The sequence below is a fragment of the Lutra lutra genome, chromosome 17 (genome assembly GCF_902655055.1).
Source record: "Lutra lutra chromosome 17, mLutLut1.2, whole genome shotgun sequence".
Taxonomy (NCBI): domain Eukaryota; kingdom Metazoa; phylum Chordata; class Mammalia; order Carnivora; family Mustelidae; genus Lutra; species Lutra lutra.
Genome location: NC_062294.1, coordinates 12,121,797 through 12,145,464, shown reverse-complemented (window position 1 = coordinate 12,145,464; position 23,668 = coordinate 12,121,797). Strand labels below are relative to the sequence as shown.

The following is a 23,668-nucleotide window of genomic DNA, read 5'->3' as shown; positions in this document are numbered from 1 at the left end:
GGAGCCAATACATTCTGTACTGGTAATAAGAGGCCTTTTCCCTTTTACCATTGGCTTTCTTCTTGATGTTGACCTGAGCGTTTCATTCATTCATTCATTCATTCATTCATTCATTCATAAATTTGCTTGATATTTCATGTATGTATGTATTTTTATGCAAGCTGCTAAGAAAAATAAACAGTAATGTAAATGACCGTCTTCACTTTACCTAGCTTAGTGCTTAATCAGAGTAGACTCTAGAGTCAGGTCCAGGTATAAATCCTGGCCCCATCACTTACTGTGTAGCCTTGGGCAAATTACCCAACCTCTCTGAGCTTCAGATTCCCCAGCTATGAGATGGAAGTAATAATAATAGTACCTGCCTAAAATGCTTGGCAACATGGAACATGCCATCAAGATAGTTTGTTTAGCGGTGATACAGGCAGGCTGAGATCAGGATGTAGAATGACTGGTACAAATGCCCTGGTCTGGGGTTGGAGACAAAGACTTCGCAGAAAACCCAGGGGTTGGGCTAGAGCTCACACAATATGGAGGACAAGGAAAGGAGGAGAGGGACAGGGTGTAGAGGAAGACGTGGAGTTGAGAATGACTGTGGCCCATTTGGTACCTTGACACTGATCCGCAGGGCAGGAGGAAGAAATCTGCTGACAACTTCAGATGGCAGAACACCCTGTACCAGGCCCACAAGTGGGCACTTCTTCCCCCAGGCCAACTGTTTTCAAGGTAGGGATGTATACATACCCTAGGGGTATTCCCAGGCTGATCCGCAGATGCGGGGAGAGAATATTAGAGACCCTTTCTATTTGTGATATATTTATCTCATTTTTAAACCACATATGAATATTTTCTAATGTACATAATATGAGTACATTAGCACATGCAAATAATTTATACATAATTAAAATGGACATACAATGGAGAAGGCACTCTCAATGTTTTAGTCATAGGGATACAAGATAAAATAAACTTGGAAGCTGCAGCTCTAGGCAAAGGAAAACTCTTAAAGATTTCTGATGAGTCTGGGTATTGAAGAAGATTAATCTGGACCAAAATCAGTAAACTAAAACCAGTAAAGAACAATGAATTTGTAGTGATGGGCCATCTTGAAAGCCAGACTCTGCCATTTATCAGAAATAGGCAAGTGCCTTTACCTCTTGGAGCTCCTCGGCTCCAAAAGCCAGCTGGCTCTGACCTACCACCCACAACAGGAGAGAGGCTGAGATGTGCCCAGTGTGTGGTGGGTGTCAGTAAATCTCCAACATAAGGGAGTAGACATTGAAGGTGAGAAAGGAGATAGTATCAGGAGAGTAAAAGAGGAAAAGGAGGTGTACATGATGGAAGAACCCTTGAGCCTGGGAGAAGGAGTCAACAGTGATTCAGAGACCTGTCTTCCCACATCCCTGGCTGGAGCGTCATTCTTGCCCAGACCTCCGTGCCAAGGCTGGCATAGCTTTAGCAGATCTCCAAGCCCTGCCACAGGTGAAAACAGCCCCACTACCACTGCCTTGGAGCAGGGGTCTAGGGGCCTCAGGGCAAGCAGGGAATTCACTGGGCATTCTTTCTGTTCCCGTGACCAGGGGGAAAGGCCCAAAGATCTTTGTGTTTCCTGCCATGTGAACTTGGTAATTCCTACATAGGGGCTGCCTTCCTGCTTCTCAGGTTAGGAAATGACTCAGGTCAGCCTGGAGACATACCATTCAGCACCAGTTATACCAGGCAACCACCCAAATTCCACCTGGTGCCTGCTCACTTCCTGGCCCCAGTCTCCACTCCTCCTTGACTTTCTCCCTTGGGTCTCATAGGAAACAGATTCATTGGGTACATGCTGTCTCATTCCTTCCATTCCTTGGCCTCATGTGTCTACACATACATGCACACAGCACCACCTACCAGGAAAAAGAACTGGAGGAACCAGCTAGTGGCCTGTATTTACACCCTATCTTGCAGCAGACTGCAGAGCCCCACCTCAGAGGAAGCAAAGCCAGGGTCATGGTTAAGAACTTGAGGCTCTGTCCCAAATGCAATAACCTTGAGAACTAACATCTGCAGAGCATTTGTCATGTGCCAAGCATGGTTCTAAACACATTGGGATTCAATAATTTGATCCTCACCATACCCCTAATGGGGCAGGTACTGTTATTATTATTCTGGAGATGGGAAATGAGACTGGGTAACTTGCCCAAGGTTGCCCAGTTTTGTCTTTTTGATGAATTGGCTCCTTTATCTTTGGGTAATAGCTATCTTGGTCCTTTGTCCTTGTCCTGAAGTCCACTTGGTCTGATTTTAATGGAGCCACTACTGGGCATTTTTTATGCTTGGTGTTTGCATGGTCTATCTTTTCCCACCCTTTTACTCTTCTTGAGTATATCTTTACATTAAGTGCATCTCTTGAGCATAGCATATAGTTGGGTCTTGCTTTTTTGATCTAGACAGGCAATCTCTGAGTTTTAATTGGAGTATTTAGTCCATTTACATTTAATGCTGGGGTAGGTCTACCATCTTGCTATTTGTTTTCTACTTGTTTCCTCCACCTTTCTTTCTTGTCTTGTTTGCATTAACCAAGTATTTATAAATATTCCTTTTTTACAAAAACAGATTTTATTTATTTGAAAGAGAGAATGAATGACTGGGAAGGGAAGAGAGAGGGGGAGAGAGTGAGAAATGGACTCCCTGCTGAGCAGGAAGCCCGATGTGGGGCTTGATCTCAGGACCTGGAGATCATGAGGTGAGCTGATTGCCGACACTTAACTGACTGAGCCACCTAGACATCCTGAAATATTCTATACTATAATCTCTATTGGCTTTTTAGTTATGCCCTTTTGTGTTTTTCCCACAGTTGCTGCTCCAAGGATGATAATATGCATCCTTAACTTATCACCATCTATCCTGAATGAAACCCCTGGAAAAAATGTATTTTATATATTCCATTTTTGCATGTTACATACAACATTTGATGTCTTTTTCCGTTTGTGCACGTAATTCAGACTTAGCTATCTGAGACAGTGAACGTTTCTAGCTATAACACAGTGGTATGGCCAGGCAGGCCCCACCCTCAGCCCAGCAAAGGTTTGGGCAAATACTCACCTATTGATCCATTTTGCCCTTATTTCATAAGTGCGTAGAAAACAGCATAGGATTTACAAGCTTAATTCAGTTGTGACACAGGATATATGTCTAGATGAGCAGCAAACTGGGATTCTAGCCTGAATCTTACACCCTATTGCGAAGGGAGCAGAACAATAGGACAGCATATATGGAGGGCTGGTTGTTTTCAGGTGTGGTGGACAGGTCCAGCCCCCGCAGCCCCCACCCCCTTGAACACAGGGGTCTCTCATTCAATGTCCTGTGGACCATCTGGTCTTTGGAGATGACTTTGGTCCCTCCTTGGGTAGACCAGTGGTCACTGGCCACTGTACAAACGGCAGACTTGCTGTCTAGAGTTGATGGCAAGGCTACCTCTGACCCACTCACTGGCCCTGAAGGGTCTCAAACCTGACTCCATGTCTAGCTCATGGTGTGTTTTTTGTGAGGTCGCCCTCTGCTTCACTCTGGTGGCTGAAGCACCACCCTGGAAGAATCCCAAGGAGGCTCACTCTCCCTTCTGCAAACATCCCCCTCAGTCCTCAATGGCCAACACCTATATTTCCATTACTGGAGCCTTAGCCCACTATTCCAGGGGAAATAAAGTGAGACTTCCATCCAAGTACAGAAATCCAAGCCTGCTGACCTCCTCCCCATTTTATGGGAAAGAACACTGAGGCCCAGAGGGGGACAAATGACTATTGAAATGGGATTGGTTGGTCTTGGAGTGGGCGCTCCCCCAAATCCCCCCAGCCCAGTCTTCCCTCCACACAATCTCCTGGGGGATGGGCCATTCACCATATGCTCATCCTTGGTTTGGATAGGACATGCACCAATGAGGTGCTTTTTCTCAGTTCTCTTCCAGTCTGATCACTGACAGAAATTTTCAGCTGGGTACTAATACATCCAGCACCTCTCACTCACTCACTGGGGCATTTCCAGCATGGCAGCTGGATGGGAACTGCTCTTGAGAAGGGGGATGATGAGAGAGGACAGCTCAGAATCTGATGGGATGGGAAGATGGGAATCCAAATAAATTTCACTTCCTCTTCACCTTGGCTCATGATCCCTTGGCTCCTTAGTCCTTCCAAACAAATGGCTCTCTTTCACCCCCTCCTAGCACCTAGTCCTGCCAGTTCCCACCCATATTTCCTAGATTCTGGAACACAAGGAACACATGGGCAGAGAGGCCTGTGGGTTCTGTATGAGCAGGGAAAGGAGGAGAACAGGACCGTTGACCACACCTCCGGTTGTCAGGTACCTGGGGGCTCCTGTAGCTACCTTCCCAATAGCAAATCCTCTTTTTACAGATGTGGAACCTGGTGCTCAGAGATAGCAAGTGATTCACTCAGGGGTGCCCAGCTCAAGCGGACTGTGTGGATGAGGGTGAAGATATGCCCAGAAACTGCTTGTTGGGGGTGGGGGTCCTTTTATGAACTCAAAAATCCTGTGCAACAGGCTGGGCACCAGGAAACACATGCAAATGGGGGTAAGTTTGGCCAAGATCCTACTCCTCTCCCCCACCAGGCTCTGTCCCTGACCCAAGGGAGGGGGAGGGCTCTCCTGGGCTATGTCAGGAATGCAGCTGCAGCAGGGCCTGCAGGAGGAAAGGGCAGCTGGCTGCCCAGAGGGAGCACGGGAGGGCTTGCACGCTGCCAGGGTTGGAAGGGGGCCTCCCTGTCCCCCCAGGTTCCCCTCCTGTCAGACAGCACAGGGGCCAGGTGGCACCGACCTCTTCCCAGGGGCCGCCCCAGCTCAGGAGCAGCGAGCAGAGACTCTGCTTTTCCCCAGACAGGGCACATGGGAGGAGAGGGACCTGCGGCTCGGTGCCAGCAGTTCCTCCCACCTCCACAGCCTTGACCTCGAGCAATTGTTTGGATTGCCACGTCCACCCAAACCACAGAACTCCTACCTCCAGGGATGCCTCCCAAGCCAGGACGGTCAGGGATGGGCTTCCAACCAGCCATGCCCAGTGGGGAGAGGAGTGAGGACAAGAAGCTCTTCCAGAATCCCAGCCACTGTTTCTCTGTCCCCATCATAGGCCCCCTGGGCCCAGCCTTCGTGTCCATTATCCTATACAAGCTGTGCTTTTGAGAGCTAGAGCCAGAGACGACCCCATTCTACAGACGAGGAGACTGAGGTCAGATGCTCAGCGGTCTGTGCTGCAGACTTGCCCTCAAGCCAGCCGGAGGTCTTAACCACAGGGCTGGGGGGCCTCCTATCAGCTGACTCAGGCCCCCCATGGCTGTGAATTCCCAGTACAGAGGCTTTGGGGGTCTTGCAGGGGCCTTACGGGCCCGTCCTGTACAGTCTAATGGGGGCCCCCAGCTGGACAAGCTCAAGCCCACAGAGTCAGTTCCAGTCCACCCTCTTCCTCCTTGTACCAGGGAAGTGGTAGCCTCAGGCTTCCCCCTATGAGGTTTCAGAGATGAGTGTGGCCGGGAAACAGGGGTGGAGGGCCTGGGAGACAGAAGGCCTGGCCATGTCACATAGAAAGTCAGTGGGACCTCAGTCCTCGGGGCTGAGGAGCGGCTGAGACTCCTGCCCTGCCCCCATCCCAAAGCAGGCTGGCTGGCATTTCACCAGCAGCACACTTTCTCTACTCTTTCCTACATTTCCAGATCCTCCTGAAAACCCCAGACAGTACAGGGTGGGAATAATTTCCCCCATCTTGCAGAAAAACAGGCCTGGAGCTATGTGTGGTCATCCAGGCGTATGTCCTATGCCCCCGCCTGCCCCATCCACGGCCCTCATGGGGACACAGAGGGCAGTACCCACCCAGTGCACCTCTCTGTTTTCGTCCTGGGTTATTTTCTGAGCCCTGCTGTGCACTTTGGAAGAGGGGCCAGAAGCTCTGGGCAAGAGAGTGAGACTCAGGAGACGAGGGCCCCAAAAGGACAGCCTTTAGGAGGTCCCTGTGGGTCTCTCTATGGACTCTCTCAATGCCTACTCTGGGGAGGGTCAAGGTGAGAAAGGAGGCCCAAGTAGACCCAAGGTGACTGGGGGTCAGAGTACGGGGAGCTGAGCCAGGCCTGCTCCCACGGTGCTGAGGTTGACCCTCCCAAGATGTGGGCTGGGCAAGGGGTGCTTGTTCTGATCCGGGGACCCTTCTCCCCAGTTCTCAGTGACTTATCTGAGGGTCCTGAAAGGTTAAACCCATGAAGCCCACATCAACATCCGTGTAGGCCCTGGGGACACCCCGGATTAGCCCCGATGCCAAGGGTTATGTGCATGGGGATGCGTGGACAGGGGACCTGGGGCTGGAGAGCCTGCTGGTGCACTTTCTTTGTAAGGCCCATGGCTGGATGATTCCACCTGTTTCTGAGGGGTAGAGCCTGGGTCTCACCCTCCGGTAGCTGGTAGCCCGCAGGGACCTGGAACAGTCTGCGAGAACAATTCTGGATTCCCCCAAGGCAGGGTGGGAAGGAAGCCTATACCTATACCTCAGGCTATACTCAGCCTATACCTACAGCCTATACCTATACCTCAGCCTCGTCCCTCCCCTCTGCCATCCCCTCTCCCAGGACAGGGTGGCTGTCAGGCTGGAAGGGGTCCCAGATACACAGCAGAAGAGGCTCTGCAGTAACCTCTGGCCACCGCTAGGCCAACTAGCAGGTCTCTTTGGGCATGAGACTTGGGATCTTCCTCATTAGTTAAATCAAGATCAGTCTAATCCCTACCCTGTAGTGTTGTTGAAAGGATTAAATCAGATAATACATAATATGGATAAACGGCCCAGCCCAGTGTCTGGCACGTGGTCAGAGCTCAATAAAAGAAGGGGTCATTCAGGGCTAACCCCGCTGCCTGGGGAGGTTCTGGAAACCCCTCCAACCCCACCAGCTCTCGCTGGCTCCTGGGAGGCTGGCCCCCAACATGGGAAGGGTGGAGGGGGTTGCCGTGGGTATGGGTTGGGGGGGGGGGCTCTGATGAGGACGCAGTCAGTGGTGGAAAGAGGCAGTGGGACAAATAGGACATGTGTGCCTAGAAGCTGGGCCGCTCTGGCCACCTGTACCCAGGCAAGCTCCAGGCTGGCTGGGTTCCAAAACATAGGGAGAGACAAGTAGAACATAGTGTAGGGTGAGTAGCTGCGGTGAGGTTTCTCATTCCACAAGGAAGTTTAGATCCTGCCCGAGTGATAGAAGGAATGATTTAGAAATTGTTCCGGTAAAATCCCATGCAGAGCCCGAAAGTCAGACCACACCGCACCTCTAAGCAGGGCGGGGCACCCTAGGCCACTTCCTGGCCCTTTCTGCTGTCTTTTTAGAACCTTCCACCCTTTGCCCTGGTAACCCACCTCAGCTCCCCCTCACTCATTCCGGTACAGCTCACTCCTCCTCCAGCTCCTAGGGCTAAGGAGGCTGGGGTTCTAGAAGCTAAGCCTCCCCTCCTTGGCAGCACCCAGAGGGGCTCCCGTAGGATGCAAAGCACTAAGGGTTAACTTTGGAAAGTCCTTCTGCCCTAGGAATGGTGTGCAAGTCCACCGCAGGCCGGGGGAACTCCAGCTGAAGAAAAGCTACCACCTCTTGGTCTCCTTCCGCAGGCAGCTCCTCAAGGTCCAGACCCAAAGGACCCACCCAAGCCTCTGGCCTGGGGCAGAAACAGATGTAGGGTTTAAATCAGACCAGGGACTTGGAGGCTCTCGCAGTGTCTCCACTCCCCAGAGGGGGGGTGGGATGGACCATGTGGTAGATGAATTCCAAAATAAGAAAAAGCTAGCAAAGCACTGTTCCCCCTCCCTGGGAAGCCCAGCTCTCCATGCTGTCTCCAAGGCCCCCAGTGGGGTCCGTGGCGGGGGTGGGGGGGGCTTTCCAGAGCAGGTCTCCATGCTGTCTCTCAGCCCGGAGACACAGGAGGAGGGGGAGGAGGAAGAGAGAAAGTGTGCGAAAGACAATGACAGAGCGGCAGGGAAGGTGAGTCAGGCTGTGCTGGCGAGGAGCCAGGAGCAGGCCCTGGGAGGGGAGGCCCCTGTTCCCCTCTGGTGGAGATGGAGGCCTGGGGTAATGGCGGAACAGGATCCGATGGCTCGTCGTCCTGCCTCATGCAGTGACATGGCTCAGGTCAGTCTAGAACGTGTGGCCTGGGGGGACTCGGAGGACCCTTCCCCGGGGCAGGGCCGGCAATGCAGGATCTGCTTGTCCTCAGCAGCCTCTTATAACCACTTGTACCGAGACCCCCCCCTCCCCAACCTCAGACCCCAGCCTGGGCAACAAGCCATGTGGCCAACCTAGGGGTTGAGGTCAGCACCCATTTCTGGGGAGCCCTCTGGGGGAGAGCTGTGCGGCAAGCCCCTCCCTCCAGCTGGCACATTTCCCTTTTGGTTTTTATGTCTCCCTGAGGGGGCTGGGCCCCAGAACAATCTGCCGGCAGCTCCTCTAGCACACCCAAAGGTGTCTTTGCCATGGGCAGAAGAGGTCCCCGAGGGGCAGTGGCAATTTCTACATCACAGATCCTATCTCCGAGTTCCTGGGGTCCCGGCCAAAGGGGCCAGGAAACACTCAGCTTTTGTGGAGTCCTCCCCACCTCGGGCCACCTGTGTTCTCCGGGTGTGCTTCTCCCATCTCCCCATGTGGGAATAATTGTGTGTGGGGGGTCTGTCCTCCCCCTCACCCCCGCAGGGTGTGAGCTCCCTGGGGCTGGGGCCTGTCCTGCTTGTCTCTTGTCCCCGATGTCCAGCACAGGTAGGGGACATTTATGGACGTGCACAATGGGATCTATTCCAGGATTGGGGATAGTCCCACGGCGCGGGTTGGAGGGAAATGGCTCTCAAGGCTGGTTCCCCCCTGATCTCCCAAGTATATCCCAGGCATCCCCCTGCCCCCAGTCTCCCAGGCAGACAAATGTTGTAAATGGTTCCAAGCCCATCTCCCCTGGCTTCAGCAGGCTCCCAAGCCAGTATAGGCTGGCAACTCCTGAGAGTGATTGTTGGTCCCTGGGGGCAGCTCTGCCCTATGTGCTGGTCAAGGTGGGTGGGTCTGGACCTTCTGAAATTATCATTGTGCTCTTCCCAGCTCCAGGTCCTTGTGGGAGACCGCCCTCTGGGGTCTTCAGGGCTGGGGTCTACGTAGACCTCCTTGGGCCCAGCTTCCCCACACTCACAGCCACCTTGGCTGGGGTTTGTTGGCTCAGATTGTGACTGTGAGCTGTGAGCACCTGCTTCCCCATCCTCATTCCTCTTGGGAAAATGTTATGAATAACCACAGCCTTGTGCTCCACACACTCTGGCCTTGGCCATGGGAGCCCTGGGTCATCACCCCGCCCTGCCCCGTGCCAGCTACCTTGTCCCAATCCACTGCTTTGAGCTTTGGTTCCATCCAAGGGTCTGTCTTTTGAGTGTTCCCAGAGGTCACAGTCCCATTCTCCACAGAGCCCTGGGGAGAGAAGATACAGGTGATTACCTAAGGCCCTGGGGGGGGGGGTGGGGGGCTGGAGGACAAGGCAATAGGGAGCCACCCCACAGCAAGGCAGTCCCAAGTGGTGAGAGCCCTATATGATGGGGCAGGGCAGGGGAGTGGCAGATAGGGTGGAAATCAGGACACTGAATGGCTTTGAAAATAGGTAGATACAGGAGAGAAAAGAAGCTGGCAGAGAGGCTATAGAGAAGTGAGAGCCATTAGTGGGTATGCTGTGGGCAAGGGGGCCCTGCCAGCCTCTCTCTCTAGGTCCCCGGCAGGTGTCAGGCAGAGGGAGTCACAGGGTGGCACCCCAGGTACCTGGCAGCCTCACTGTGTCAAGCCAATGACTACCCCAGCTCTCTCCCTTCCTGATAAGATAATGCCACAGCCTGTGCACACCTATCAGAAAAGCCGCAGAGAGAGGGAAACGTCCCTCCAGGAACTCCCATGTGTAGGTCAGCAGCCGTACGTGGGGTGGAACTGGCAGCCAGAGGCCCAGATGGGCTCAAGGTGAAATCGAAGTTGCCAGGAGGCCAGGTCAGAGGGAAATGGAATGTACCAGGAAGGTCACATGGCTGCAGCTGGCCCTGATGTCGCCCAGGGTGAGGCTGGAGAGGTCAGGCCAGTGTGTAGGTGAAACTCACGTCTCTCCGCAGGAAAGGTGGGGAGAGCCCGTGCTGAGGGGAGGCCTGCTGGGGACTAACGGGAACCGTGGTGCCGGCGGCCATGGTGGGGCCTCGGGAGCAGGGTACCAGCAAGAACTGAGAAGCCCGTCTGGGAAGTCCTTTTGGGCTTCTACCGGCACAGTCCTTACAGTTTTTTCCCAGATGAACCGAGAGAGCCTGGTGCTGACAATGATACTGGCATTTTCTGGGGGAAACCCACATTCACCCAAGTAAAATGAGGCTTTCTGTCTTGGGGTGGGTAGTTCTGTACCTCAGTCTGGACCGCTAGGCTGAAATGCAAATTCTTTAAAAAAGCGTCTTGAATGACCTCTTACAGACAGAGAAGAGTGGGTTTTATAGCTATTATATGCTGAAACTCTCTAAGTGTCCAAAATAAATGTCCTCTAATACACCTGCCCCTTCTAGTTCTGTTCTAGCCTCAAAATACCCCAGAGTGCCCCCCCAGCCACTGCGATATTGATTCTCCCTCCCTCCTGGATAATTATTTTCTCCTGGGCACCCCAAATCCTTTCTTAAGTACGGTCATCGGATCCTTCTCTGCACCCATCCCAAACAGGGCAGGGGAGGGTTTTGTGCTAGGCTTTTCAGATTTCCCTGAACGGCAGACACACATCTGTTTGGGGGCACAACCAGCTGACCAACCCTATGGCATGGGGCACAGAGCCCTCATCCACCTGGCCCGTGTTTCTGCTCACTCAAGTCTGGACTGTTCTCTTAGGGTTCCGGTCCCTTCCCTCCAGGATTGTGCACACTTTTTCCTTTGTCACCTGCCAGCCTGACACATATTTGAGGACAGTCAACACCCCAGCCCCTGCCACCTGCCTTTCTCCAAGACCATCGGAGGATGCAACAGGGTCTCTAAGCATCAGGATCGGCCCGCTGTTCCTCTTCCATGGCAGATGTGACAGGACCAGTACAGAACCCAGCGGGGCTCGCACCTTCCTGGCGTGGAATAGCAGGGGAACTGAGCTCCCACTGGCCCTTTGGGCGGCCATCCTGTGCATTCATTCACTTAGCTTAGGGTCACCTGAAGCCTTTTGTACGAGCTGCTGCTGGGGCATCGTGTGCAGAGCTGATGTGGTCCAGGAGGTGGTTTGGACCCTCAAACCTATTCACCGAAGGGCCCCAAAAGGTGGGTGATGACTGGATGCCCAGAATGGGGTCAGGGCAGGGGGCAGGTAGAAGGGCGTAGAAAACAGAGAAAGCCTGGAAATGAGATTGGAGATGGGAAGTCTGCAGTGACAGGAAGCCTTGGTGCCGTATCAGCTTCCTCTTTGGGGCTGATAGTCTCTGTGCAATATCACTGTGGCCCCCTGCCTCTTCTCCCAGATCTTCTTTCCCACACGGCTTTCCTCTGTTCATCCATCACACATGTTTGAGCACCTACAATGTGCCAGAGCACCAGCCCAGAGACTGTCTCTCTGACCCTGGCCCCACTCCTTGCCTCTGGAGAATGTTTCCACATCATAGTCTGGCCCAAAAGCCCCGTGGTTCCCTCTGATGCCACTTCCTACACTTCCCCTGTAAGTCGGCTTCTGGTTGGCCTCCCAGAATCTTTCCCTTCTATTTCCAAACTCCTCCGCTTCTAATGCCCTTGGATGAACATTAATTTTCCCCTGTAGCCAGTATTTTCCTTCTCAAATGTCATCCTTTCAGGATGATGACAAAGGTTAATATTCACAAACATGTACTACGTACCCAGCCTGTCATCATCCTAGGAACCGTACAAACAACTGTATGACCTCTTCATTCTCCAACGTTTAAAAAAATCATACTTTCCATGTGTCCCACTGCCCCCATTGCTTATCTATAATTTACTGCCCCTTGTTGTTTTTTGTATGTTTGGGCAATTATCTTGTTTGTCCAATGGTGTGATAGGTTCCAATAGGGCAGGATAGGTTTCCTCTTTCCTAGGATGCCTAGGATGGTCTCCCCAAAATATTAAATGCCCCAATCGTTATTTCTTGAGTGGGCATGTGTCAGTATTCTCTGCACACTGGCCACAGTTCACCAAGGTACTACAGGATGGTGGGCTTGGCTGCTGGGTTATCATAAAACCCTGGGTTCTGCAGGGTTCCTGCCTCTTGGAAATGGAAATCAAACCTGCTTTGAGGAGAGAAGTGGCCCAGGACACTGAACACACCATCTTAAAATGCCCCTCTGGATAGGACAGTGCCCAGATACAAGGGTCAAACTTGCAATAATCTGGGCGATATATCCTTGGTGCCCTTTGGCCAAGTACAACAGGATAAGCAGGATGAAAATTGCCTCAGACTGATACAGGAGCACTAGCCTTTTATTTTGCCAAATAAATATATTTTAAAAAATTATCAGCAGCAGCATTTCAAAACTGAAAGGAAGTTTCCAGACCAAATCAGTAGAAAAGGCATACTTCCAGAATAAAGGGCAGTTTTTTTCTAAAGAAGGACATTTGGCAACTTTACACTGACATTTCTGTTTTTAAAAAATGGGCCCTGGGACGCCTGGGTGGCTCAGTTGGTTGGATGACTGCCTTCGACTCAGATCATGATCCTGGAGTCCCGGGATCAAGTCCCGCATCGGGCTCCCAGCTCCATGGGGAGTCTGCTTCTCCCTCTGACCTTCTTCTCGCTCATGCTCTCTCTCACTGTCTCTCTCTCAAATAAATAAATAAAATCTTTAAAAAAAATTAAAAAATGGGCCCTACTTGTAAATATTTTTTAGTGCAGGAAAAATTACAACCTAAAATTTTGTTTTTAATTATTTTCTTGGTTCAAAGTAGCCAGTGAGGGGCTCGACAGACTCTGAGTAACAGGAAGTAGAGCAGCTGTTCACTTGTTCCAGTTCTCAGGTGTTTTTTCTTTCTTTCTTTTTAAAAAGATTTATGCATTTATTTGAGGTTGAACGTTGCGGGGGTGCGGGGCAGACAGAAAGAATCTCCAACCAGACTCCACGCTGAGCATGGAGCCCCATACAGGGCTTGATCCCATGACTCCGAGATCACAGCCTGGGCTGAAACTGAGACCCCTATGCTAAAACTATTGAACCACCCAGGCGCCCTGCTCCTAAGGTTTTCTTAAAAATTACTAAAAACCCAGTTTCACAGAGAGGTGTTGGCTTCCAATGGAAACAGAACCCTGACGTTTTTTTCCTTCATCTGGAAATATTCCAGGTGAAAGGACGGGAGCGGGAGGGAGCCACGCCCGCAAGGCATGGCTCATGGGCTCGCATCCCCAGCACTGAACGGGGATTCCCGTAGGAGGGGGAATCCCTTGAACCCTGGGCCAGACCCCCATGAATGAAGCCTGGCACTGGGGTGCACGGCCCCTGTGCACGGAGGATGAGGAAAAGAGGGAGGCAGGGAAGGGGCCAGGTCCCACTTCCTCCTGTCCTTCTCTTCCCTCCTTCTGCCGCCCCAGCTTACTCTCAACTCGAGAGAGCTGGAGCCACCAGGTAGCAATGTCGTGGGTGATAGGCTCTTGGCAAATGCATTCCAGACGGACCATACACGCAGGGTGCTCCCCAGGTGGCCTCCTCGGGACCACACCCCTCACGGGCAGAAGCCCCGTTATTAATCACAAGGCCATCCGTGCCTCTGGTCTGGGAGACTTCAAGGAGAGCGTGGGCGAGCAGCACGTTGGTACGGCCAGGAGCTCAGGACACGCTCAGGCACCAGGAAGTGTCCTCTAGCATGTCTCTCACCGACTCTTTCTCGAGTCCACTGTGAGAGTTCAAAAGCTCTAAAAGGCTTCTCCACTCACAAACAGGACGAAGCCCTTCCCGAAGATGGGCCCGCATCCGCGCTCTGGAGGCCGCTCCCGTCTGAGCCCAGGCGCGGGGGGGTCCCAGGAATGAGTCCTCCTGGGAGCCACTGCACTGCACACACTGGTCTGGGCCGCGTTTTCCAGGCTTCCGTGCCCCAGTGTTTATTTTACAGTTGAGCCGGGCTCACCCTTGAATTCCACAGGCAAACACCATCCATGAATCAGAAGTGTGTAAAGGTCACTCCTGGGAACTAGGCTATAACTCAGGCTTGAAAAGATTTTTTTTTTTTTTAAGTTTCTTGGAAACTTCCACAATGCATTATTTAAAAGACTCTCCTGGTCCTGGAAGCATGCCCCAAAGATCTTCAAAAACCAAGAGTGTCAGAAAACAAAGAATACGTGCGTTCTTCACGAGCTTGGAAATGGCTCTGCCTTCTGGTCGAATGTGTTTCAGTATTGTGGGAAGGGAAGGGAGCGCTCGGGACTCAGGCTCTCAGGCTTTTTCCAGAATGGTCAGCCGTATGAATGAATGGGGCTTGACCTGGGGTTTGTAACCCACCCGTGGAAGGTGACAACTTCAGGGTCTACCTGAAGGACACAGATGGTCATGGGATAGCAAGAATGGAGCTGAAGACCCACCCAGTCATCCCGGGGCCTCCGACCTTTCCACCCTGGGACGGCAGGCTGGAATACGGCTGAAAGCACTTTTGTGATGGGACCCAAGGCTGGGAGAAGCCTGACCAGGGCAGCTGGGTGCTGCTGGGCCGAAAGCATCTTGCTCTCCTCATGCATTGCCCTGTGACTGTCTCCCAAGCTGTACCACGGGCTGGAGATCCCGCTGTCCTGTTCACCGCCGGGTCCCAGGTAGCTGGCAAGGCATCAGCATTTAGGATAATGAGTACATGGTGGCCTGTGGAGGCTCTAGGAGCCTAGGCCTGGAGAGGCCACCAAGGTGGGGATGGGGCAGGTAGAAAGAGAGCTGCCCAAAGTCTCCCAAAGCCCACGTGTACTTGGAGAGAGAAGGTCAGTGTGCTCGAGAATGGCCAACGTGCTCTGCCCGGGAGACGGGGTAGGCAGGCACCACGCACTTTGAGGTGGGAAGTACTGACCGTGTTGAGTAATATGGTGGGGGCAGTAAAGAGGGCATTCCCATCTCCTTGGGTCTTCTAACCACAGTGCGGAGCTGCAGGGAGAAAAGCCAGTGGGACAGCAGGGCCGGCCCTCGCTTCTGCCGGTTCCCAGCTGCTGGGGAGGCATTGTACTTCTTGGGTCTGCCCAAGCCACAGCTCCCATCTCCTGGACACCCCTGCCCCTTCCCCTGGGCTCCATCCTCCGCCCTCTCTCACACTGAGTTCAGCACTCTCAGACCCAAATTCACAGACGACACAGGAGTTATTCCCGCCAGCTCCCCAAGGTTCTGCCAGTGCCCTCCACATACCTGTCCCTCAAGAGGAAGTATCTGGAGCCAGCCTCTAGTTCGAGATGCTGCAGGTTCTCCTCAAGACTAAGGGACCTGGTTCGAGACCAGGCTCCATTCTCAACGTGCTATGTGACCCTCAGAACAAGAAACTGCTTATCCCTGAGAGGGTGCCCCAAGTTCCTGCTCTGTCCTCAGAGGTTGGACAGGTGACACCAGTGAGTGAAGCAGGCAGGGTGTGGCTCATAACACAGACTCAGTTTGTTTGCACAAGAAACATGGAGGCATATCCTTCACCTCCACAAGGAAAGATGCTCGCTCTCATTTTGGAAACATGAGGTACCACCAAACAAAACCACGAGGCACCCTTTTGCTAGAGATGAAAGAAAGAAAGAAAGAAAGAAAGAAAGAAAGAAAGAAAGAAAGAAAGAAAGAAAGAAAGAAAGGAAATGCGCTGAGAGCAGTAATGGAAGGTCACTGTCCCTTGGTCTTGAGCATAGCGGACTGCGGTGAACCAGAGGGAGCAGCCCTGACTTAGGTCCAGGTCAGGTGATGCAGGAACTTGGGGTTGTAAACCTTCTAGTTTCTAAGAAAAGCCAGGAAACCAGCTTTTTAGGGGGAAATCTCCAGATTTTAAAATTTGCTTTGCATTTAAAACAAGCAAACAAACAAAAGACATGGTCCAAACCAAACTGTCTGAACACAAACGTGGCACTTGGTCTGCAGATTTGAAATGTCTGGGGGAGCCGCAGCCCTTCGGCTTCACGGTATAGCCACAGGAAGGACACGCTCAGGCAGGCAGGAGCCAGGGTTCTCGTGCCCAGAACAGGGAGTCTAGAGAGGAGCCTGGGCTGTGCCCACATGGGGCAGGCCTACGGGGTCAGCTGTACCGAGGACCTGGGTGGGTGGGGTGCCAGAGCTCTAAGCAAGGTCCAACGAGTGGTGACCCTCAGCCTCCTCCTCCCTCCAGCCTAGCGGACAGGATTGATTGGCTTCAAGAGGAAGCAGAAGTGGGTGGCAGATGCTGATTTCTACCGGTTCTCTTTCCCCTTGTGTGACTAGAAAGGAGACAAAAGTCTGTTATGGGGAAGGAATCATGGTGGAGACACAGGCCATGTGCCAAGGTGGTTACCTCCAGGGCTCATTTTCCGGTACAGAGGCCTGTTCTGGGTTGAACTATGACCTGCCCACGCCACCCCAAGTTCCTACGTTGAAATGCTGGTTCCCCCAGTGTCTCAAAATGTGACTTTATTTTGGAGGTAGGGCCATTGTAGATGGGATTAGTTAAAATGAGGTCCTCAGGGCACCTGGGTGGCTAAGTAGGTTAAGCCGCTGCCTTCGGGTCAGGTTGTGATCCCAGGATCCTGGGATCGAGTCCCATATCAGGCTCCCTGCTCTGGCAGGGAGCCTGCTTACCGTCCCCCCCACGACCTCTCTGCCTGCCTCTCTGCCTACTTGTGCTCTCTGTCTGTCAAATAAATAAATAAAATCTAAAAAAATAAAATTAAATTAAAAAGTAAAAAATAAAATGAGGTCTTTAGAGTGGGCCTTAGTCTTATATGACTGTGTCCCTAGAAAAGGGTGATATTTGGAGACAGACGCACCCTCAGGGAGAACATTGAGTGAAAACAAAGGCAGAGATGAAGGTGAAGCATCTATGAACCAAGAAAGCTAGGGAGAGGCCTGGAACCCATTCTCCCTCTTAGCCCGAGAGGGAACCAACCCTGCTGACACCTTGGTCTAGGACTTCCAGCTGCCGGAGCCCTGAGACCACTGATGTCTGTCGCCTAAGCCCCCCCTGCCGGGCCGTGGGACTCTGCAAGCCCAGCCAGCTCACACCAGGCCTGAGCCAGTTTCCTTTGGGATCAAGCCAGGGCCACCAAAGGAGAAGGAACTCAACCAGGAATGAAAACAACAGGCAACGAATCTGCATCTCCTCCTCCGCCGAGGACACAGCAGTAACCAGGGCCTTGTCATCCACATAGCCTTCCTACCGGATCCACTGGGGCAGCCCAGAGAGCCCCCCACGAGGGAGACACGCAAGCACCATCTGCTTCCTAGCTCTCTGGTTTCTGTCCCGTCATCAGGGCTGGCCTCAGTCCCCTTCCTCAGGGCCTAGAAAGTCACTCCTCGGTTTTCCCCACTCAGTTTTCAGAGGAACTGGGAGCGGGGCCGGGGTGGAGGGAAGGGGTCAGGCAACCCGCCGTCTTTAGTGGATACCTTGGCCTACTTGGCCCTTCCCCTCTGCTGGGGCACGTGGCCGTCGGGACAGCCAGGCCACGTCCACAGTGAGCACCATCGCCAGCCTGCACGTGGGGCTGGTGTCTCAGTGGTATCCTATGTGATTCTCCCTGAGAGGAGGGAAAAGCAGGGGGCACAGAGGCCCCAAGTCACTGCTTCAAGAAGTCTCATGTGATGGCTGGGACAGCGAGACAGGAAACTACTTCTAGGGCTGTCTCTGGAAGGTTCTTCATGCCCTCCTCTGCCTCCTCTGGGAGCACTCCCCAGGAGGCCCCCAAGGCCCTGGCTTGGACTCGGCCTTAGCCCCCTTCCCTCCTCCAGGGCCCCAGACTCTGTGGTCCCCAAGGAGGGTTTGCTTGGAGGGTGTCTGGGCAGTGGGGGGAGAGAAAAGAGAACAACAGAGAGCCTGCCCTCTGCACACCAAACAAACAAGCCTGCCCGGAGGCGGTGAAAGGCAGCAGTGTGCGGAGGGCGGGGGCGCGGGGGGCGGGCTGGGGAGGGCGGGCTGGCATAAAGGAATGTTGTTCAGGAAAGCCGGGGCTGGGCACCCAGAGATGGACAGATGGCCTTTTATCCCGCAGCCTGGGTTTGGCCTGAAACTCTTTCTCTGAAATGAGCTGGTGCCCAGGCCCTGTGTCCAGCTGTCCCCCAGTCTCTAGAGGCCCGAAGGAGGGCAGGCTCCGGGCGTCCCACGTGCCTGGGGAGCACAGCGTCCTGGGCAGGTAGGAAGGGGCAGGCCTCCGGGAGGAGGACAGTGTCCCAGCCATAGCGGCGCCCAGAGTCTTCCTTCTGGGTTAACAAGCCCACCCCCGAGGACTCCAGGGACCACTTTCAACAGCTAGAAATGTGGCAGCGGGATCCGCTTGCTTTCATTTCTAATAAGCTGCCCTCTGCCAGACTGGGTTTAAATCAGAGGCCAGGCCTGTCCTTAAAACGTTTAACATACAGCCTATCTGTACAAAACCCAGGAAAGCGATAATAATACGTGGCAAGTGACGAGGCATTCCAAAAGCACCCCCACTTCTCACCCACCCACGACGGCTGCAAGGAGAGGGGCTCTGCCCGCGGCTGCCCCTGCATTCGCGACAGGAATAAGAAAGGAGAAGAGAAAGCGAGTGGGCAGTGTGTGCCGGAGCGGTGCCCAGCTTCTCCGGCTCAGGGGATGTGGGGGTACCGGTACCCACAGGCCAGTCTGAGCCTCCTGGATCCTTGACATGGGCTCACCTGGTGCGGCTTCTCCTCACGAAACGGTCCCCCTTGGAGGACGTCACCAGAAACCTCATCCCCGGAAGCAGAGGCCAGTCTAGGTGGACAATCCAGGCCATCAGAAAAGGGGCCCAGTGGATTAAAAATACTAAATTTCTCCTCACATCTCTCCGGAGTACACCCACAAGTTTTTGGGCTGTTAGTGGGATTTTCTACTAGTCCCTGCCATGGACCATCTGCATCCATGGGGAGCCTTTCCTCTCTCGCCTCTGACCTCAGATGACGGCACCATTTCTAGAAAGGCACCAAGAGTCAAGTGGACATGTGATTTTTTTTTTCCCAATGAAAGCCTGACTCTGGGATTTGGAGCAGTTGGGAGCCTGGGGTTGGGTGGGACAGTGCGGGGGGCGACCTGGGCTTGGTCAGGGTGGACGAGAGGCGTTCTCTGAGGCTCTCCTCCTCAGTCCTGCCTTACAAAATCCTGCCGGGCTCCCCGGCCCCTGGGTTTCAACTCCAAGAAGCAGCCTCAGCAGCCTGCAGGAAATGAGTTCCCCAGAATCCCTTTTGGGGATCTGATAGGACGTTTCTAGATCGTAGTCCCTTCAGACTTAGACCTCAAGGCACCTCAGGGCAGGCTTACAGAATGTGCTACGCATGAGGGAAATACATTAAAACCATCTAAAAAATATATTATCACTTCACTGGCCCAATCTCTATGTTAAAATGCATTTTGTTTAATCATGTAACATTCTAATCTGTATGGATTATCCTCAAAATACTGTATTTTGCTGTTTTTATTTTTTTTTTAAGGATTTTATTTAATTGAGAGAGACGGAAACAGAGCACGAGCAGGAGCAGGGGGGAGGGAGAGCAGGAGCAGAGGGAGAAGGAGAGGGAGATGCAGACTCCCCGCTGAGCGGGGAGCCCAACACTGGGCTTGATCCCAGGACCCTGAGATCATGACTTGAGCCAAAGGCAGACGCTTAACCAACTGAGCCACCCAGGTGCCCCTATTTTGCTGTTTTTATTATTATTTTTTTTAAGATTTTATTTATTTGACAGAGAGAGATCACAAACAGGCAGAGAGGCAGGCAGAGACAGAGAGGGAAGCAGGATTCCTGCTGAACAGAGAGCCGGATGTGGGGGCTCGATGTCAGGACCCTGAGATCATGACCTGAGCCGAAGGCAGTGGTTTAACCCACTGAGCCACCCAGGTGTCCCTATTTTGCTGTTTTTAAAAGGAGAAACAAAACCACTGTTTACAAATGACTCCATATATCACTATCCCAGAAACAATATTCCTAAATTTTCCTTTTATAATCTATCAGTTAAAGAGAGATAACTTACTCGTTCTCATCATCGGTTACAAAATGACAAATGATTATATTGCCAAGAACATGAGAGGGCCCTCACCTGTTTGTTTTGTCAGCAAAACAGAACAACCACCCCCCAAATTGACCTACCTCACACCTGCTACTTTTTACAGATTCCAACTTACTGGTCCGAACAATTCCCTCTTCCCTCGCCTGGACCTGGAATCTTCTTTGAGGATGCTTACGTTCAGAGGGGTTGACTGGCTTGTCTCCAGTGGTACAGATAATTCTAGAACACAAGACTGTTGGACTCAGAGCTTATGTCTTCTTTTCCACTCTCATTTAACCTAACCCCAAACGTACCGCACATCTCTTAAACTAGCAGAATCAGCACAGTTAGCCCTAGAACTAGTGTCTCCTGGGGAGTTCTGGTCTACGCGCCCTGTTTTATGCTTATCAAACACTATGTTTGTCCTCATCCCTATAAGGTTCTTTAGCTCCAGGGGATGAAGTCCTTGAACAGTCCTAGGGCAAGCTGTCCTTCTGGGTGGTCAGGGCCTTTCTGATAGAGCCACCATTCAGGGACATCACTTACATACACAGTCTGGTGTGGTCAAGGACAAGAAGGAGCTATTTGTGAACAACACGAGGATACCAGCTTGCTGGACCAGAGTCACCAGATTAGGACGTCATTATTCTAGAGAGAAATACCTTTCAGCTCTGTGGCACAGCTCTAGATGAATGCTGCCCCATAGAATTTCTGCACTGATGGAAATGTTCTAGATCTGTGCTGTCTGATATAGTAGCTCCAGCCCCATATTTCTAACTGAGTGCTTGGAATGTGCCTCATATAACTGAAGGACTGGATTTTAATTTTATTTAATTTTAAATTAAATAGCCACATGTGGTACACAGCTACCATATTGGATAACATAGCTCTGGACTCATACATTCAACGACTATTTGAAATCTCTACATGAGTGTTTCCTTGGCATTTCAAACCTAATGTGGCCCCAGTGTACTCTGATTACCTCACCCCAAACCTGGGCCTCCACCCCAGTATTCACCGTTTCCGTATCTCAAACCATCCATTTGCTTAAGTCACCTTGGCGTCATCCTTAAGTCTTCCCCTTACTCTCAGCATTTAATCCATCAGCAAGTTATAGTGCTTCCGCCCCCACGACATTTCTAGTTCCTAGCCATTTCCTTTTGTCACAGTGGTGGCTCTGTCAACAACAGCGGTGTCCTCTTAGCTTTCTTCCTGCTTCCACTCTTGACCCCCTTCCGCCTCCCCTCTGCAGCCAGAACAACCTAGTAAAATGCACACCAACTTTGCTAGTCTTCCACTTACAGTCCTCCAGTCCATTGTTCTCAGGATAAAATCTAAACCCCCTCAGGATGACCATGAGCTCTGCAGAGACAAGGCCCCTGCTTCCCCCGCCCCTACCCAGACCACATTCCTCCTCACCTGCAATGCTCTAGCAGCACCAGAGCCCCCTTTCAGAGGCCACCTGAGTGACCCAGTCAATTAAGCATCCAACTCTTGATTTTTGGCTCTGGTCATGGTGTCAGGGTCGTGAGATGGAGTCCCACGTCAGGTTCCAAGCTCAGCGAGGAGTCTGCTTGAGATTTTCTCTCCCTCTGCCCTTGCCCTGCTCTCTCTTTCTCTCTCCCTCTAAAATAAATCTTTTTTTTTTCTTTTTACCAAGTTCTCCTTTATGATGACTCCTTGTCATCCATCAGATATCAGCTCTTCAGAGAAGTCACCCTAGACTCCTCCCATCAGAAGTTCCAGCTGTCACTCTGTCGCAGCCCCCATTCTGAAATATATTATCTATTCTGTTGTATAATACATATACACATAGAGACTCTTACAATACACATATATAAAATACTCTATTGTAGCTCTTATCAATCACCTATAACTGTCCTATTTGTCTCCCTCCCTTCACCACCAGCAGACACACCCCAGGAGGGCAGTTACAACATGTCTTTTTGTCCCAAGCACCAGAGCTCAGTCTGAACGTGAAGAGACTATTGTGTTTGTGCAATAAACACATATATCAGGGTTATGTTAAAACAAGAAGAAGACGTGGGGAGAATAAGGTGACTCTGCACACCCCTGGGACCCCTCGGGGCCTTTGCCAGCCTAATATTTGGGGACTGTCCATCCCTGACTGGGGTGAGTTCCCTGGTCCAGCCCTGCCCCTGTCCAGGTGAAGACGGAATGAGGGAAGCAGGTCGGAACAGACCCCCAGACCCTAGCTGGGGGGGAAGGGACAACAGCGAGGGACCAGGATGTCACCACTCCCCAGCTCCCCCAGGGTGCATGGCTTTGCCCAAGAGGGTCTGAGCACATAGCCTCTCAGGTTCTGAAGACATCCATCTCTCAACAGGAATCTACCTTTTCTCAGCGGAAGTTGGGGCTGAGGGGGCTTGTAGTCATCCTGATTCTGTTCAACATACATGTTTGGTCTTACAGATCTCCTGCAACCAAACCCTGTAGGGATGCAGGGAATGATGGAGCTGAGGCCGGGAGAGTTTAAATTACTCACACAGTGTCACATAGTCAATGGGACACACAGCTGGACCAGGGCACAGGTCTTGGGCTGCAGACCCCAGGCCCCTGCTCTTTCTGGCTGTGTTGGGGAGAGGGTGGGTGGCCTGCACAGCTGCTCTGTGCCAAGCCACATGCTCAGAGCTTGGGGATGCCGATTCTTAAGTAATCCTGAGAGATCTACCCACTGAGCAACTTTCACCCTTTCAGTTTTCCATCCCATTTTCCCTCTGCCCTTAGCTTTCTAGAACAGAGGGCAGCAAATTTGACAGAGCTTCTGAGCCACATGGGGTGCTTGTTTAAAACACAGATTTCTGGTCTTGTCTCCAGAGAGTCTTTTTCCTTTAAAGATTTATTTATTTATTTATTGGGTGGGGGCAGACGGGGAGAGAGAAAAATCTCAAGCAGATTTCCTGCTGATTACAGAGCCTGATGCAGGGCTTGATCCCACAACCCCGAGATCTTGACCAGAGCCAAAATCAAGAGTTGGACAACATAACGACTTAGCCATGTCCATCTAGGTTGTCAGAGTGGCAAAGTGGTTTAATGATATTGGTCCTGGGTGGAATGGTGTCTCCAGCCCCTACCCCACCACCCAGACCAAATTCATGTTCACCCGGAACCTGTGAATGCGATTCTATTTGGAAACAGGGTATTTGCAGATGTAATCCTGTTCCTTTAAGGTCATACTGGGTTAAGGTGGACTAGAAATCCAGTATGACTGGTGTCCTCAAAGGAGGGGGGGAAATTTGGAGATGCAGAGATACAGGGAAAAGTGCATTTGTGCAGATGGAGGCAGAGATTGAAGGGATGTACCTGTAAGCCAAGAAACCAAAAAAGAGGCAAACAGATTCTCCGTCAGAGCCTCAGGAAGGAACCAACTCTGCTCCTACCCCAGTTTCAGACTTCCAGTCTCTGGGACTGAGATGAAACATTTCTCTCATTTTAAGCCACCTCCTTTGGGGTACTTTGTTACGACTGCTCTAGGAAAGTAGCACAATATTACTAGAAATGTGATGCACGTAACAGTTC

The 23,668-nt window shown here is 52.0% G+C and overlaps 1 protein-coding gene across 1 annotated transcript in view; it reads right to left on the bottom strand.

The window, feature by feature from the left end:
• The window catches only part of FA2H (fatty acid 2-hydroxylase), a 48,236-nt gene that overhangs the window by 12,000 nt on the left and 12,568 nt on the right, over positions 1-23,668 (bottom strand). The window contains exon 2 of the mRNA XM_047712072.1: positions 9,357-9,449. Coding sequence (XP_047568028.1) covers positions 9,357-9,449 — 93 coding nt within the window. The remainder of the gene's footprint in view (positions 1-9,356; positions 9,450-23,668) is intronic.